This window comes from Rhincodon typus, chromosome 8, assembly GCF_021869965.1.
Source record: "Rhincodon typus isolate 14 chromosome 8, sRhiTyp1.1, whole genome shotgun sequence".
Lineage (NCBI taxonomy): Eukaryota > Metazoa > Chordata > Chondrichthyes > Orectolobiformes > Rhincodontidae > Rhincodon > Rhincodon typus.
In genome coordinates this window covers 33,028,553-33,044,029 of record NC_063339.1, presented here as the reverse complement: position 1 = coordinate 33,044,029, position 15,477 = coordinate 33,028,553, and the positions used below count along the sequence as shown (strand labels likewise).

At 38.6% G+C, this 15,477-nt stretch overlaps 1 protein-coding gene across 1 annotated transcript in view; it reads left to right on the top strand.

Annotated features, from left to right (window-relative positions):
- The window catches only part of LOC125483708 (serine/threonine-protein phosphatase 2A 56 kDa regulatory subunit delta isoform-like), a 76,082-nt gene extending 61,502 nt beyond the window's left edge, over positions 1–14,580 (top strand). Inside the window, exons 3-4 of the mRNA XM_048600088.1 lie at positions 11,257–11,419; positions 14,516–14,580. Of these exons, the coding sequence (XP_048456045.1) occupies positions 11,257–11,419; positions 14,516–14,580 (228 nt within the window). The remainder of the gene's footprint in view (positions 1–11,256; positions 11,420–14,515) is intronic.
- Positions 14,581–15,477: the final 897 nt, after the last annotated feature.

Here is a 15,477-nt window from a genome sequence, read left to right as displayed (position 1 = left end):
TCAGACTGGCAAATTGAATACTTTGATTAAACTAAATTAACTTTTATGACAACCCTAGGAGCAGCGGCGTTTGAAAATCATTGTCCTAAAGTGAGTCACTTGAGCTTTATAGGTAGTGGTCAGGCTTGAATTTTGTTGTAACCCATCATCTTCAGCTACTACAGTCAATCTGATGTAGTACACCCATAGTGCTCTTGGGTAGGGAATTCTCGAGTTTAACCCAGTAGTGATATATTTTCAAGTCTGGAAGATGCATGATTGAAAGAGAAGCCTGCAAATCATAGTGCTCCCAGGCATTTGATATGTTTATTGTTCTAAGGAATGAAGGTCATGTATTTGGAAATTACTGCCAAAGAAGACTTTGTCAAGTGCTACTTTAACTTTTGTAATGAAGTGAAAAGCTTTAAAACCTAAATATGAAATTCTATGTAATTAATGGAACATTTTAGATGTTTAACTTGTATGAACTTGTAATTGAGCGGTAGTATTATGCTCATAAGCAGATGGTAAATGTGAACATTTTATTCCAATTATCTTTCTCAACTTGAAATCTTAAGTATATGACATTGTTCATAATTGTAAACAATGTAAAGGATGTAAGATTCAGATATTAATGGCACAATTCATACTGTGCAATACAATGTATGCTTTTAATCTCAAAACATTTTTCATCATTTGCTGGGTCTAAAATCTAAATGCATTTAAAGAAGTAATTGCTAATGTTGTGGAAGAATGTGAATGATGTACAGTTTTGAGGTAACTTGAAGTGGGCTATGAAACGAATGAGGCTGAAATCATGTAATCAAATTCTTCACCATTGTGATAATTTAGTGCCATATGTGTTATGGCATCGTTTGTAACCAAACCTGCAGTTGACTGGTACAAAACTCTTTCTCGGATTATCTCAGGAACATAAGACCTGGAAACAGGGAGCAGGCTATGCAGCCCTTTGAGTTTGCTGTGCCATTCAATAAGATCATAGCTGATCTAATTGTGGTTTCAATTCCATTTTCCTGTATGCCCCCTTAACCTTTGACTTCCTTGTTTATTAAAGATCTGTCTAACTTAGCCTTCAATAAATTCATTTGATCCAGTCTCTACTTTGTTCTGGGAAAGAGGATTCCAATAATAACAACCTTCTGAAAGGGAAAAAAAAATGCTTTGTAAAAGGAGACCTCTTATTTTGAAACTCTGTGCCCTAATTCTAGTCTCTCCAACAAGACGAAACATCCTCCCAGTATTCATCTTGTCCTGTCAAGATCATCAAATAAAAGCAAAATAATTGCAGATGCTGGAAATGTGAAATAAAACCATGTTAGAGAAACTCAATCGCTCAGGCAGCATCTGTCATGTCATATTGAGTTTCTATAGCATTTTCTGTTTTTAGACTTTACAAGATCTTGTTAGTTTTAAGAATTTTAACTTTTTTCATTGTTATAAAATCCAATGGATATAGGCTTAATTTGTTATTTTTTTTTAAAATAAACTTTTGTATGAAATCAAGGGTGGCAAAAATTTGTGGGTAAAAATAATAGTGTTGAAAATTAGACATGAGCCAGAGGTTTTGCATTACAAAGCAGCTAAAATTTCTGCATGTTGTGTGACTTAAGAAAAACACCAGCTTATTTCCTGTGTCACAATTAAATGCCTTGGTTTGACAATATTCCATAGTGATGAAAAACGTGTCTTAGCATTTTTGTAGAAAAAAGAAATACTTGTATTTGAATAATACTTTTCACTATATTAGGGCTTCCCAAACAATATTACTGCCAATATGATGAACAATCATTGTTGTATGTAGACAATACAGTAACCATTTTTAATACAGTAATGTTCCACAAACAGCAATGAGTTCATGGTGAGATGATTTGTTTTAATGAAGTTTGGTTGGAGAATAAATTTTGCCCAGAGGACTCTGGAAGTTCCCTTGCTCCTTAAATAGTCCTTTTTGTATCTTTTACACTTGCCTGAAAAGGTATTGAAAATCTAGTGGCTGACCCAAACGACAGCCCTACTGACAGGCCAACACTTGCTAGGTATTACAATAGAGTATCAGCTTAGATTTTGATAACGGACTATGGTAGCACTTGAACCCATAGCCTCTTGACTCAAGACAGGTATGCGAACACTAAACCAAAAATCTAGCATTAACAGCATATCAACTCTTTTTTACATAATAGGGAAGAGTATCATGTTACACATTAAATCCCAACAATAGTGACATTTTGCTCAAGTTAGCAGGAATTTCTACTCTTTATTTAATTAATTTCGCACCTTCTGGCCCCCAATTTTGAAATGAATCACTTGGATTAGCTTGCTCAGTTGTGTTTGGCTTGCTATATGTGGAAGCAATCATGCCCCCCGCCACCACCACCATGACCACCACAAAAAAAACGCACGTTTCCTTAAGAGATAACAAGGTGTAGAGCTGGATGAACACAGCAGGCCAAGCAGCATCGGAGGAGTAGGAAAGTTGATGTTTCGAGTCCAGCTCTACACCTTGTTATCTCTGATTCTCCAGCAGTGGCAGTTCCTACTATCTCTGTAACACGTTTCCTTAATCTGCAATTTACTGGAAGTTTCTTTGCCAATTTTCTTAATTATTGCTTGGAAGAAAGACAGCTTTTGTCAAACTTCTGTCTTGCACTCCGATCCCTATAGTGTAGAAGCAGGCCATTCAGCCCATTAAGTCCACACAGACCTTCTGAAGAACATCCCACCCTGATCCACCACCCCACCCTATCCTTGTAACCCTGCATTTTCCCATGGCTAACCCACTAGCCTGCACATCCCTGGATTCTATGGGCAATTTAGCATGACAAATTCACCTAGCCTGCACATCTTTGACTGTGGGAGGAGACTTCAGCATCCGGAGGAAACCCTGCAGACATGGGAAGAACATGCAAACTCCACACGGACTGTCGCCCTAGGGTGAAATCAAACCCGGGTCCCTGGCGCTGAGAGGCAGCAGTGCTAACCACTGAGCCACCATTTTGTCCCATCAGTACAATTTTCAAGAAATAATGTTAAGGGAAAATGACATTTATATTATATGAGGAGAGAGTGCTGTTTGGTTGGCAAATGAACTCTGGTACCATTGTTGCGGTGGAGAATGTACCGGTTAATGATGACTAACTACTAAGAATTGTTTAAATTTAAAACTTGGCAGACTGACTCCGGTCAAGGCACTGCCCTGAGAAATGAGCCAGGGAATGGCTGTTAGCAAATGCGTACATTTTCTTTCTGTCTAAAAAGAACAGGGCCCTGTGTATTAATGTATGTAGCTTCCAAGACACGCCAGTGTGCCACTCTGACCCTGACTGCCAATCCTAAATTGTTTATCAACGTAATTCTTTGCATCCTCAGGATTATTTAAGCAAATGTTGTCCAGTTGTGGAATCACAACTAATGTTGGACGCTATTGAGTTTTGCAAGTGCAAGTTAGTTGGATACATTCATTAACACAATGTAATTTGAGAGTAGCAGATTACTTGAGCAAGGGGATTGCAAAATGGAGCAGAGGTATACACTTTTCTCTTCAGTTGAGAGCATAAGATCCCAAGACTTTGGGCAGGTAACAATGTCAATGTTAAGGACAACTTCTCAGGACTCGAGAACAACGTGTAATGGGAGAGGAAGGATCCATTTGTTATGTTCTATGTGGGTGCTAATGACATAAGTAGGACTAAGGAAGAGGTTCAGCTGAGTCAGCATGAGAAGCAAAGGCCGAAGTTAAAAAGCAGAACTACAAACACCATCTCGGGTTGCTATCTGAGCCATGATCAAATCGGCATAGATTAAATAAGTTCAGAATTGAATGCCTCAAAGATTGATGTGGGAGAAATAGTTTTTGATTCATGTGGCACTGGTAGTGATACTGAGGTAACATGGGGTTGTACCATTGGATGCCTTTTACCCTGGGACTAGTGTCCTGGGAAGTCATAGACCAAAGTAGTGGGAGGTTTAATTTAAATAGTGCTGGTGGGATCATGTGAAGAGAGATTTGGCAAGTTAAAGAGAAATAGCAAGGTGGTGATACGGTGGTAATGGTAACCAGAGTGTGAAAGGAAAGAAGAAACTGCAATTTAAGTAGGGTAAAGACATAAAATGGCAGGATTTGAGGTTCTTGAAAGTAGTACTCATAAAAAGATGAAAAGATAGAGACATGACAGAAAATTAACCAGGCCTGGGATCTTAATATTTTGGGTATTTTAAATTTTTGAAGGATAGGAAGAAAGGAAAAGGAGTTGGAGTAGAACTGTTGATAAAGGGAGTAGTATTGTAGTGGAAACTATCTTTGTTTGGAGAAAAAAATGTAGAATCTGCTCATATGAAGATGAGGACTGAAGTCACTGGTGGGAATGGTTTATATACCCCCTAATAATGACGTTAAAGGACAGACTATAAATCAAGAAAAAATGGGGGTTGTAGAAAAGGTGCTGCATTAATTATAATCTCAATATTCTTATAAATTGGACAAATCAAATTAGCAAACATAACCTGGAGGATGAGTTTATAAAGTGTATTTGGGATAGTTTGTTAGCAAAATACTTAATGTACTTAACTAGGAAAATGGTTATTTTAGACCTGGTAATGTATAATGAGACAGGATTAACTAATGACCCCACAGTAAAGGATCCTTTTGGTAACAGTAGTCATATTTATATCCAATTTGAGGTGAGAAAACTGGGTCTGAAATTAGTGCATTAACCCTAAAGGAAATGTCAAAGGTAGAAGGAATTAGCCAAAGTGAATTGGTAAAATCAATTCAAAGCTAGAATAGCAGTTTAGCAGTAATAGACATTTAAGGAGATACTTAACTCTTAGCAAATGTATGTTACACTTATAAAAGACCACAGGAAGGATGAACCTTTAAGAGTTAAGGCATCAAATTGAAAGAAAAGTTGTACTATGCTGTGAATGTTAGTAATCCAAAGGATTGGGAAAAATTTTAGAAGCCAGCAAAGGAAGACTAGAAAAAGAGGGGAAAATAATTGGAATATGCAAGTTGTTATCCCAGCTGCTGGTGCTACTGCACAAGTCAGATGCCGGACTGAAGCCTGTCTTGACTAGGTGACTGGTTCCCCTGAACTAAGTTAGTTTTCCTGGTAGCTTAAGAGAAGTTATTCTGCCTTCTGAACAGAGCTCTGGGCTCTTTTGAACAAAATCTTTGAACATTCTATTCTAGAGACAGAACTAAACTAGATCTCTGAATGTGTTTATTCTTCATGTCATAAAACTAACAGTATAAAGATTTTATCCATTAATATTTCAAACATTCTACTGTAATAACATTTTGTTTAGGTCACTATTCCAAATTGATGTGACCACTTTCAAAAAAAAAATCCATCTGCTTCCATTGTGAAATCCAGAAATATTGATACGTGGAAAGAATGCTGTGCCATAGTTGTAATGTCACTGGACTAGTACTTTAGAACCTCAAGATAATGTTCTGAGGACAAGGGTTCGTACCCTATTATGAAAATGGTGAAATTTGTGTTCGATAAAGTCTGAAATGAGAATAGAGAGTCTTATGGTAACCATGCTAAATGCTGCTGATTCCTGTAAAAACCCAGTTGGTTCACTAATGCCCTTCAGGATGGAAATTTGCCATCCTTACCTGGTCAGGCTGCTGGCTCCAAGCCGTGGTCCCAGACTCTTGATCATACACTGAAGTGGCAGAAGTAAACAACTCAATTCCAGGACGTTTAGGAATGGACAATAAAGGCTGGCCCAGCTAGCAATGCTCACATCTCCTGTGTGAATTTGAAAAAAAAACAAAAATATGTTATTTACCACAAATGAGCAAGTTATACGCTCCTGGAAGTGCGGAGGAGGTAGGCTTGGTTGAGGCATTCGGAGGCTTTGGATGATTATTTGCAGGATTATAAGAAAAGGGCAGATGGATGGTGACTGCAAAATGGTAAGAATGATGTGTGGATCTTAAGAAGGCATAAACATTCCGAGGAGGTTTGACAGAGTAGATGCTTAAAGGATATTTCCCCTAAAATACCATGCAACGACTGCTACAAACATTACGTTGGACAGACAGGAAGGAAACTAGCCATCAGAATACATGAACATCAACGAGCAGCAAAACAGTACGACGAACTCCTTAATATTGGTACACTCAGACAATGAAGGCCATCGGTTCACCTGGGACAAAGTAACCATAGTAGCCCAAGCCAAACATAGACACACACGGGAATTCCTAGAGGCATGGTTCTCCGCCTGTAATACAATCACCAAACACATAGACTTGGACCCCATATACAAACCCATACAGGTCAAAACCGGAAATGATACTACTCACCATAACGGACCAAACAGTATAAATTCCAAGTGGAGTAGAATAACACTGCTTCATCGGAGGCTCCACTGATAATGTCACCTAGCATGGTGATGAAACGTCTGAACAAGAACAAGCCAACTCGGCAAGCAAGTCAACAACCTCACCCACAACCTGAGCTACAGATCTTTGCCAAAACTTTGGATATTTCCCCTTGCAGGGCCATCTAGCTCAGTTTCAAAATAAGGGGTCTCTAATTTAGGAAAACAATGCAGTAAGTTATTATCTCAGGGTCTTTAACTTTTGACATTCTTTTACTCTTGGCTGCACAGGCTGGGTTAGACAGATTTTTGATGCAATGAGGAATTCAAACATTATGGGGAATAGATAAAGCAGCAATACAGCCATGATCTTATTGAATGGCCTGATTCTGCTTTACTTTTGTAATGCTGAGTGAAGGCTGACTGAAGTCTCGTTATCACCAACAAGAACGTCATTTGAAAATCACATTCATTTCTGGTTAAATACTCCTTTATAGGGATAGCAAAGTTCCCCATGGCATCATCTGCTCCAATGTGCTTGCAACCATCTGAGCAACAGAAATACATGACTTTGGTTAGTGTTTTCTTCGTCCATGGGACGTGGTTATCACTGGTTGGTTGAGCATTGTTTGCCAGTCCGTAATTACTCTTGAGAAGGTGGTGCGCTGCCAGCTTGAAGCACTGCAGTTCATGAGAAGTAGGTACATCCACAGAGCTATTATGAAGAAGTTCCAGGATTTTCGCCCCGTGGATAGCGCAAGTAAACAATATATGTGGCTTTAAATTAAAATACCAGAAATAATTTATATAGTCAATTATATAAATATTTTTCCCATACTTTATATGCAAATAAAATCTTCAAATGTTTGCAATGAAGTCTCTTCTGGAGTAGTGTCCAGTTCTGGTCCCCCAGTTATAGGAAGGATATTATTAAACTGGAGAGGGTTCGGAGGAGATTTACCAGGATGTTGCCAGATATGGATGGCTTGAGTTATAAAGAAAGCCTGGATAGGCTGGAACTTTTTCGATAGTGCGTAGGCGGTTGAGAGGTGGCCTTATAGAAGTTTATAAAATCGTGAGGGGTATAGATACGGATTAATGGTAGATATCTTTTCTATATAATGGGGGATTTCAAGACCAGAGAGTACATTTTTAAGGTGAGAGGCGAGAGATTTAGTAAAGACATGGATGCATTATTTTTTTTACACGAAGGGTGGTTTGCATGTGGAATGAACTTCCTGAGGAAGTGGTGGATGTGGGTACATTTAAAAGACACTTGGATAAATATATGAATTGGAAAGGTTTGGAGGGATATGGGCCAAGCGCAGGCAGGCAAGCAGTTTAGTTCGGGATTATTTTCAGCATGGACTGGTTGGATCGAAGGGTCTATTTCTGTGCTGTAAGACTGAGTCTATAACTGCGTACCATAAAAAGTCAATATTGTAATTGGAGTATATTATTTTTATATTTTTCTGCAGTGGTTAAATCTCGCAAGCTATTTGTTCCAGAAAAGCCACACGAATATCGCTTGCCCATATGACTTGCAAATGCTGCGAATTCTGAAGTTCTCTGAAATGTCACATTTCCTGCATTTTTGAAGGAAAATCCCGAAATGGACACAAATGTAGACAACTTCTGATCATAAATCCTTAAGAAATTTCTATTCCTTTGAAGGTCATGTTATCCCAATTTTGGGTGTCTCTCTTTAAAATTCCTAATTTTATCTACTTTTATAGATAGTCACTCTTGCGCTGTAATCATTCTTGTTGTTTCCTTTGTACAGCTTTAGGGCCTAAATGCTCTTCTCATGCACAGCAATTACAATTATAAACAGTTGTTTGAGTGATATCTGGCGTCATAAGGAAATTGCAAAGACTTACTAATAGGCAGTACTTGAGGACAATTTTGGCTGCACTAATGAATTAATGTTAAAGGAAGAGACTTTAGACTACAGAATCCTACAGAAATAAGAAATTATCTGAAGTGCGTAATCAACATAGTGGCTCATGATATTTCACAGCCAGGCAGATATAGATCACACTAGTATAACCTACAGTTGATGTTTCATCCTGACCACAGCAATCAAATCATGCAAAATTCAAAATAATAATTGACAGTAGAAAAAGTGAGCTATTTTGAGTTTGAGCAAACTTTACTTCTCTGGATACAAGAATTTGCTTCTCATTTTGAGCCAAGTTTTAGACATGTCTGCTTTATGATGGATCAAGGAATGACACTCCTTCTATTGCAACAAAAGGATTGGCGCTTCAAAATAAACTGGATGACTTTTTTTTTCTTGTTTGCAGAATTAAATGTTATGAACATAGATTATAGTTGCACCAGGGGTTTGCTCTTCTATACTCTAAGGGCTTCATCGAAGAACTAACACAGCTATGATTAGCTGAATGGCACTCTTGTTTGTCCCCCTTTTCAAGAAGAAACAATAGTCCAATATTAACTCTCGAACTGCATGAGTTCATTAACTTCTCTGTGATTTGTTTTCTGGCCCACAGATAAGAGGGAACATTGATGCAGGAAGCTATAGCCAAATGACCCTTAAACTGTTCTTGATGATTACCAGTGAAGAGAGCCCCAGTGAATGGTGGTCAACAATACTAGGTGAAGTTTAGTCTGAGCAAGGTCACAGACATTCTTAAAGGGCCCGGGAGAATTGCCATTCCTCCTGGCCCATGTGCACTTACTTAGAAGGGTAGAAATCCCCTCACTTTAGAGTTTCCTTTACGTACTGATAGGTTTAAATCAGGCTTTCAATTCCACTATGGGAGCCTGATTTTAAATATGTTAATTAAATATCCTGTGTCTACAAAGAGGGGTGTTCGGACAGCCCAATAGCTGTTGTTGTGAAATATAAGGAGTAGGCCATGAGTAGCAGGTGAATATCACATCTCTATTTCACTTTGGATCATTTCCCACTGGCTATGGGAATTAATACCAAGCCTGCTTTGTCTTTACAAGGAACCATTAGACCTGATAACCACAGGCCAATATCACTACTGCAAATTGTAAACAAACTAATAGTAACTTACTGGAATAATTTTCACTGGGCCCTAATTGGTCACCAGCATGACTTCAGTATACATGGGGGAAATACAGAAACTTGGATCACTATTGATTGTATTTGTAGTAATATTACTACAATGAGCCAGTCATGGAGTCCTTTGCAGATGTTTACATGACTCAATAGTGCTTCTTGATCAGTGACCTGATTAAGACTGTTTATGGAAGAAAAGGAAGACCTTGAGATGTTGAATATTGTATCCCGATAGCTGCTATAAGGATACCATTGATAGATTCAAGAACACTTGTCCACATGCTGCTAATATGCATTTGAGAAAAGAAAATATGTACTATCTACATGATGCACTGCAGAAATTTACCAAGGCTTCTTCGGTAGTGCCTTCCAAATCCACAACCAGTCCTATTTAGAAGGACAAGGGCAGCAGATACATGGCAATAACAGCACCTGCAAATGTCTTCCAAGCCACTCACTAACCTGACTTGGACAGATATCACTGCTCCTTCAGTGTCTCTGGTCAAAATTCTGGAACTCCCTCCCTAACAGCATTGTGGGTGCACCTATATCAAATTGTCTACAGCAGTTCAATTAGTCACTACCACCTTCTCAAGGGCAACTAGGGATGAGCAATAAATGTTGGCCTAGCCAGTGATGTCCACACCCTGTGAATGGATTAAAAAATTAGGGGCGGGTAAGGTGGCTCAGTGGTTAGGACTACTGCCCCTCAGTGCTAAGGACCAGTTCAATTCCAGCCTTGGGTGATAGTCTGTGTGGAGTTTGCACATTCTCCCCTTGTCTGTGTGGGTTTCTGCCGGGTGCTCCAGTTTCCTCCCACAGTCCAAAAATGGGCAGGTTAGGTTGATTGGCCATACTGAATTGCCTGTAGTGTCCAGGGATGTGCAGGCTAGCTATGGTAAATGCAGCGTTATGTGGCTAGGGTAGGGCACTGCCGCTGGGGCTGGGTCTGGGTCTAGGCATAGGCATGGTGTTCTTTTTAGGGTCAGTGTGAACCCAATGGGCCAAATGGCCTCTTTCCCACACTACAGGGATTTTGTGATTCTAAAATCTTATATCTTTTATGAAAAATGACAAAATGGGCATATTTGTCCAAATATACTGGTTAACAGTAAAATTAGATAAACTTGAATTGTTTTCATGATTTATCCAAGTTTATCTACGTTTACTGGCATTTATTCCAAATGATATATTCATTTGAGTTGGTGAATATAGCATTTGTAATATATGGCAGCAAATACAGAACAAATTATCGGAAAGTTTCTGTCAGGTTTGCACTTTTAGTGGTGTGTTTTTGGTAGCATTTAGAAGGACAAAAATGTTTGGTCACCACTGGAAATTTTACATAGGTCTCAGCTATGTTAGAAGCTTGATCAATTTCAAGTTTAAGTTCTGATGGAAACTGTTTGTTTACTTTATTTTAGACAAGTATTTATCTGTTATATCCTAGAAAATATTATGTTCACTTATTTTGTAACTATTGGAAGTGTTTTCCTGATCTGAATCATTTATGAAGCCTTTTTTAATGTTAGGTTTCATGCGTTAGATGTGTTGTTTTGACCTCCCTTTAGAAATACTAAAAATATTCACATTGAATAGTTTCCATTCCAACCATTTAAAATATTTTTGAACTCGACTTCAATTTCAATTGAAGTTGAAAAATATGTTAATGTAATCACTAGCAGTTAGACTTAAAAGTAGTTGCAGCTTTTGAGAAGGCAAGCTGAACAACCAATTAGAATGTAATATTTTAAATGCTGTGAATGTTTTGGAATATGAAGAATTTATAGATCTTGATGTTGAATCATTAGCCTGATCATCAATGAAAATTTTCAAGTAAGACTCCAATTCAAATCCCTTTTTATTTTTTGCAGATCTCAAACAAGAGGCCCAACAATAGTACCCCTCCAACTACACAGTTAACAAAGATAAAGTTTCCTGGACCTACGGCAGTAGTGAAGAAAGAAAAGCGTCAGAGTTCTTCCAGGTTCAATATCAGTAACAACAGGGAGCTACAAAAACTACCACCTTTGAAAGGTAATACTTCTGTTTACAATATTCTATGTTTAATTCTGAAAGCATCAACCTCGCACATTTTCTGTGACGTACGTGGGAAATCAGAAATTATTTCTGTTGCCTGTGAGAATTGCCCTGTTGCTGATTTTCTGTATGTTTCATTATTTGTTTATAACTTATTTTTGTCTCTCTACTCCACCATGGCTCACTGATAGAATTCTCACCTGAATCAAAAGGCAGTGAATTCAAGCTCCATGGCCAAAGATTTGAACGTAAACATAATCTAAACTGTATAGCACTTGAGGACATGTTGCATTAGTGATCAGATGAGACATAAGTATAGAGTTCTATCTAACCCCAGTAGGTACGTAAAGCATGTCACAAAACTTTTCAAAGATAAGCAGGAGAGTTCTGATGTTCTGACTGCCACTTAGTCCTCAGCCAGCACCTATGTCATGATCACATCTGGCATGTTCATAAACTGGACTATGATCTGGAAATTTAAGTAACTTGTTTATTGCCCTCTTTTAGTGTTAGAACATTTAATTTTTTTTTTTAGAAAGTGGCACAGCTTTATGCTTGAAACAAGATAAGAATACTTTATTCCATGAAGATATTGTCAAAAGTTATTTAAGTAAAAAGCAATGATATTGGTTGAAATACAGATACAAAGATTGAAAGTGAGTCGGGATAAAATATTCGGTTTGCATGAAGCTTTCTCTCTCTCAAAAGAAGGGGTTGAAAACTTGATGTCAGATTTACCAGCAGAAATCCAAAGGTAGTCAAAAGGTAGAGCCATTTTCTAAGATTTATTTATCCATTTTTTAAAGACAAATTGGCTTATTTTAAACAATATACATTAGAATTATAGTGTTGACCTAAACAAATGATTTTGTTGCTTTTTCTTTGTCAAACTTTGTGCGCAGTCCAGGCCCAATTCTCCCAGAACTCCAGGATTGAGTTCCTCCAGTCATGTTTTTGTCCTTGCCACTGTACTGAAATGGCTCTTATTAGAGTCACAAATTATATCTTGTATTACTATGACAAAAGTAAACTCTGCAACTTGACCTTTGACAGGGTTCCCACCATCCTCCTCCACTGTTGCCCAATTGGATGGGACTGTACTTACTTGTTTCATTCTTTTCTATCTAATTGTAGATAGAGTATTGCTTAATGATGGAACAGGAAAAGAAGCCATCTGTGACCTCAGTGATCCTTCCTAAACTCCTCCCTATTTCTCAGCAATACAATCTGAACGTGTAGTTAGTTTCTATGTGCACACTGAAGACACAGAACTCTACCTCACTACCACCCCTCTCAATTTCTCCATCTACAAAGTTTTCATTTTACTTACCTGACATTACCAGAAATTTCATCCAAATAAAGCTGTTTTCTTCAGTTACTATTCCAAGCGCTGATCCGTACCTATCCGCTCCGTTCCTCTTCCTGGCAACCGTCTGAGATTATACCAAACCGTTCACAACGTTACTATCACATTTCACCTGAGGTGAGCTTTTGACCACATCCTCTCGACATTGTACTCTCATATTATGTATTGGGTTGCATTGGTCTGGGGCACAGTCTTTATCCATTGACTTTTAGATGGAGTAATTAATTTTTGACTGACTCCACCGTCAGCCTTTGTGGCTCTAGTTGTCAGGCTGTGGGGAGTGGGGAAGAACTATTCACGCCTTCATTGTCAAAGGGTTGCTGTTTATCCTTAGAAGTGTTCAGTAAATTTCAAAAGATCGCTTGTCATTTCTTCCTGAAATGAGTATAATCTGGTTTCAATGCTAGCTGAAATGCAAAGGTGATTGTAAGGTTTGTGGGAGCCATTTTGTAAGATTTAGATCACCTATTTTCGTCTCCAGAACATTGCCCAGAATGATCCTGCCTCAGCTCATCTGATGGTGATCTGATGCCTATTCATGGCTTTTTTTTTCCCACTCTGGGTTTCATTTCACTCCTGGATGGTTTCTCACATCCTATTCTCCATAAACTTGAGATCAATTAAAACCCTACTCCATGCCCTTAGTTGGATCAAGTCTGTTCACTTGACATTTCTGTGCTTGCTGACCAACTTTTTGTTCTAGCTCAAGCAATGTCTCAATGTTAAAATATTCATTCATGTTTTCAAATCTCTCCACAGTATTGTCCATCCATGTATCACCTCCAGCCTCAAAATCTTTCAATTCTGGTCTCTTAGAGTCATAGAGATGTACAGCACGGAAACAAGCCCCTCAGTCCAACTTGTCTGCGCCGACCAGATATCCCAAACCAACCTAGTTCCACTTGCTAGCATTTGGCCCATGTTACGCAATTCTTCCTATTCATATACCCATCCAGATGCCTTTTAAATGTTGTAATTGTACTAGCCTCCACTACTTCCTCTGGCAGCTCATTCCGTACATGCACTACTCTCTGCATGAAAAAGTAGCCCCTTTGGTCCTTTTAAATCTTTCTCCTATCACCTTAAACTTATGGTGTCTAGTTTTGGACTCCCCTACCCTGAGAAAAGACCTTGTTGATTTACCCTATCCATTCCCCTCATGATTTTATAAATCTCTAAGGTCATCCCTCAGCCTCCTCTGCTCCAGGGAAAATACCCCAGCCAATTCAGCCTCTCCCTACAGCTCAAACCCTTCAATCCTGACAACATCCTTGTAAATCTTTTCCAAACTCTTTCAAGTTTAACAACATCTTTTCTATAACAGGGAGACCAGAACTGAAGGCATTATTCCAAGACCATCCTCAATTTTAATTTTTTCATTATCGGTGACAGTACGACTCAACTGTCAATTTGAAATTCCCAGAATTCCTTCTGTAAATGTGTCTCGTTTTTCCTTGATGGTACTTTTAAAACTTAGCTAAAAGACTAAGGTTTTGGTGTTTTGTACTAACATTGCCTTATATTGCTCAGTGTCTAACTACTTTTTCTTACCCCTGTTAAAGTCCTTGGTCAGTTGTACTATGTTAAATGTGCTTAAAAAAAAAGTCGTACCTGTTGTTATTTAGTCCACATGAACACATTTACCAGATTTTCTCTTACGCATCTGAAGTTGCCAGACTGTATGTAGATAAAAATCCACCATGTTTATCACTGTATCTTTCTGACAGGTTTGTCCAGCACAGGAACGGGCACTTCGTCCCATGATGTTGTGCTGAGCACGCAACCTAATTAAACTAATTCCATCTGCTTGCCTTTGGTCCATATTCCTCCACTCCTTGCATATTCATGTGCTTATTTAAAAGTCCCTTAAATTCCCCCATTGTATCTGCCTCCGTCGCTGCCTCTGGCAGTGCATTCTGGACTCCTAACACTCCCTATGTTTTAAAAAAAAAACTCGCCCCTCATATCTCCTTTGAACTTTCCGCCTCTCACCTTAAATGCATGCCCCCTGGTGTTAGACATTTCAACTCTCGGGATAAAATGTTCTGACTGTCAACCCTATCTATGCATCTCGTAATTTTATAGACTTCAATCCATTCTCCCTGAGCCTCCACTTCCCCAGAGAAAACAACCCAAGTTTTTCTAAACCCCTCCTTAGAGCTTATACCATCTAATGCATGCAGCATCCTGGTAAACCTCTTCTGCATTTTCTCCTTTTTATATTTCATCATACCATATGGTTACTGTTGTGGGGGCCTGCATCCTGGTTTCCTGAACTTGGGTCAACCCTCTATTGCCCTAGTGTTATAATTAATTACCAGAGCCATCACTCTTTTCCTCAATTACTGTCGAGGGGAGATTCGGCATGGTAATACCATTGAATGACCAAGGTTGATGGTGAGGCTTCCAATTATTTAAAATGGCCATTGTTTGGAACTTACATAGCTCTCTGTTATGGACACAAACTGCTTCAGTATCTAAGGTGTCACAGATGGTGCTGTACATTGTGCAATGAATGAATGAACATGCCTACTTCTGACTTTTTGTTGGAGAGGAGATCATTGATCAGGTGGTTCAAGGGTACTGAACTGAGGAATTCCTGTGATGATTATCCTGTAACTTAGATTATTGACTTTCAGTAACTACAATTTTCCATTGTGTTAGCTATGCATTGGAGACATGATTACAA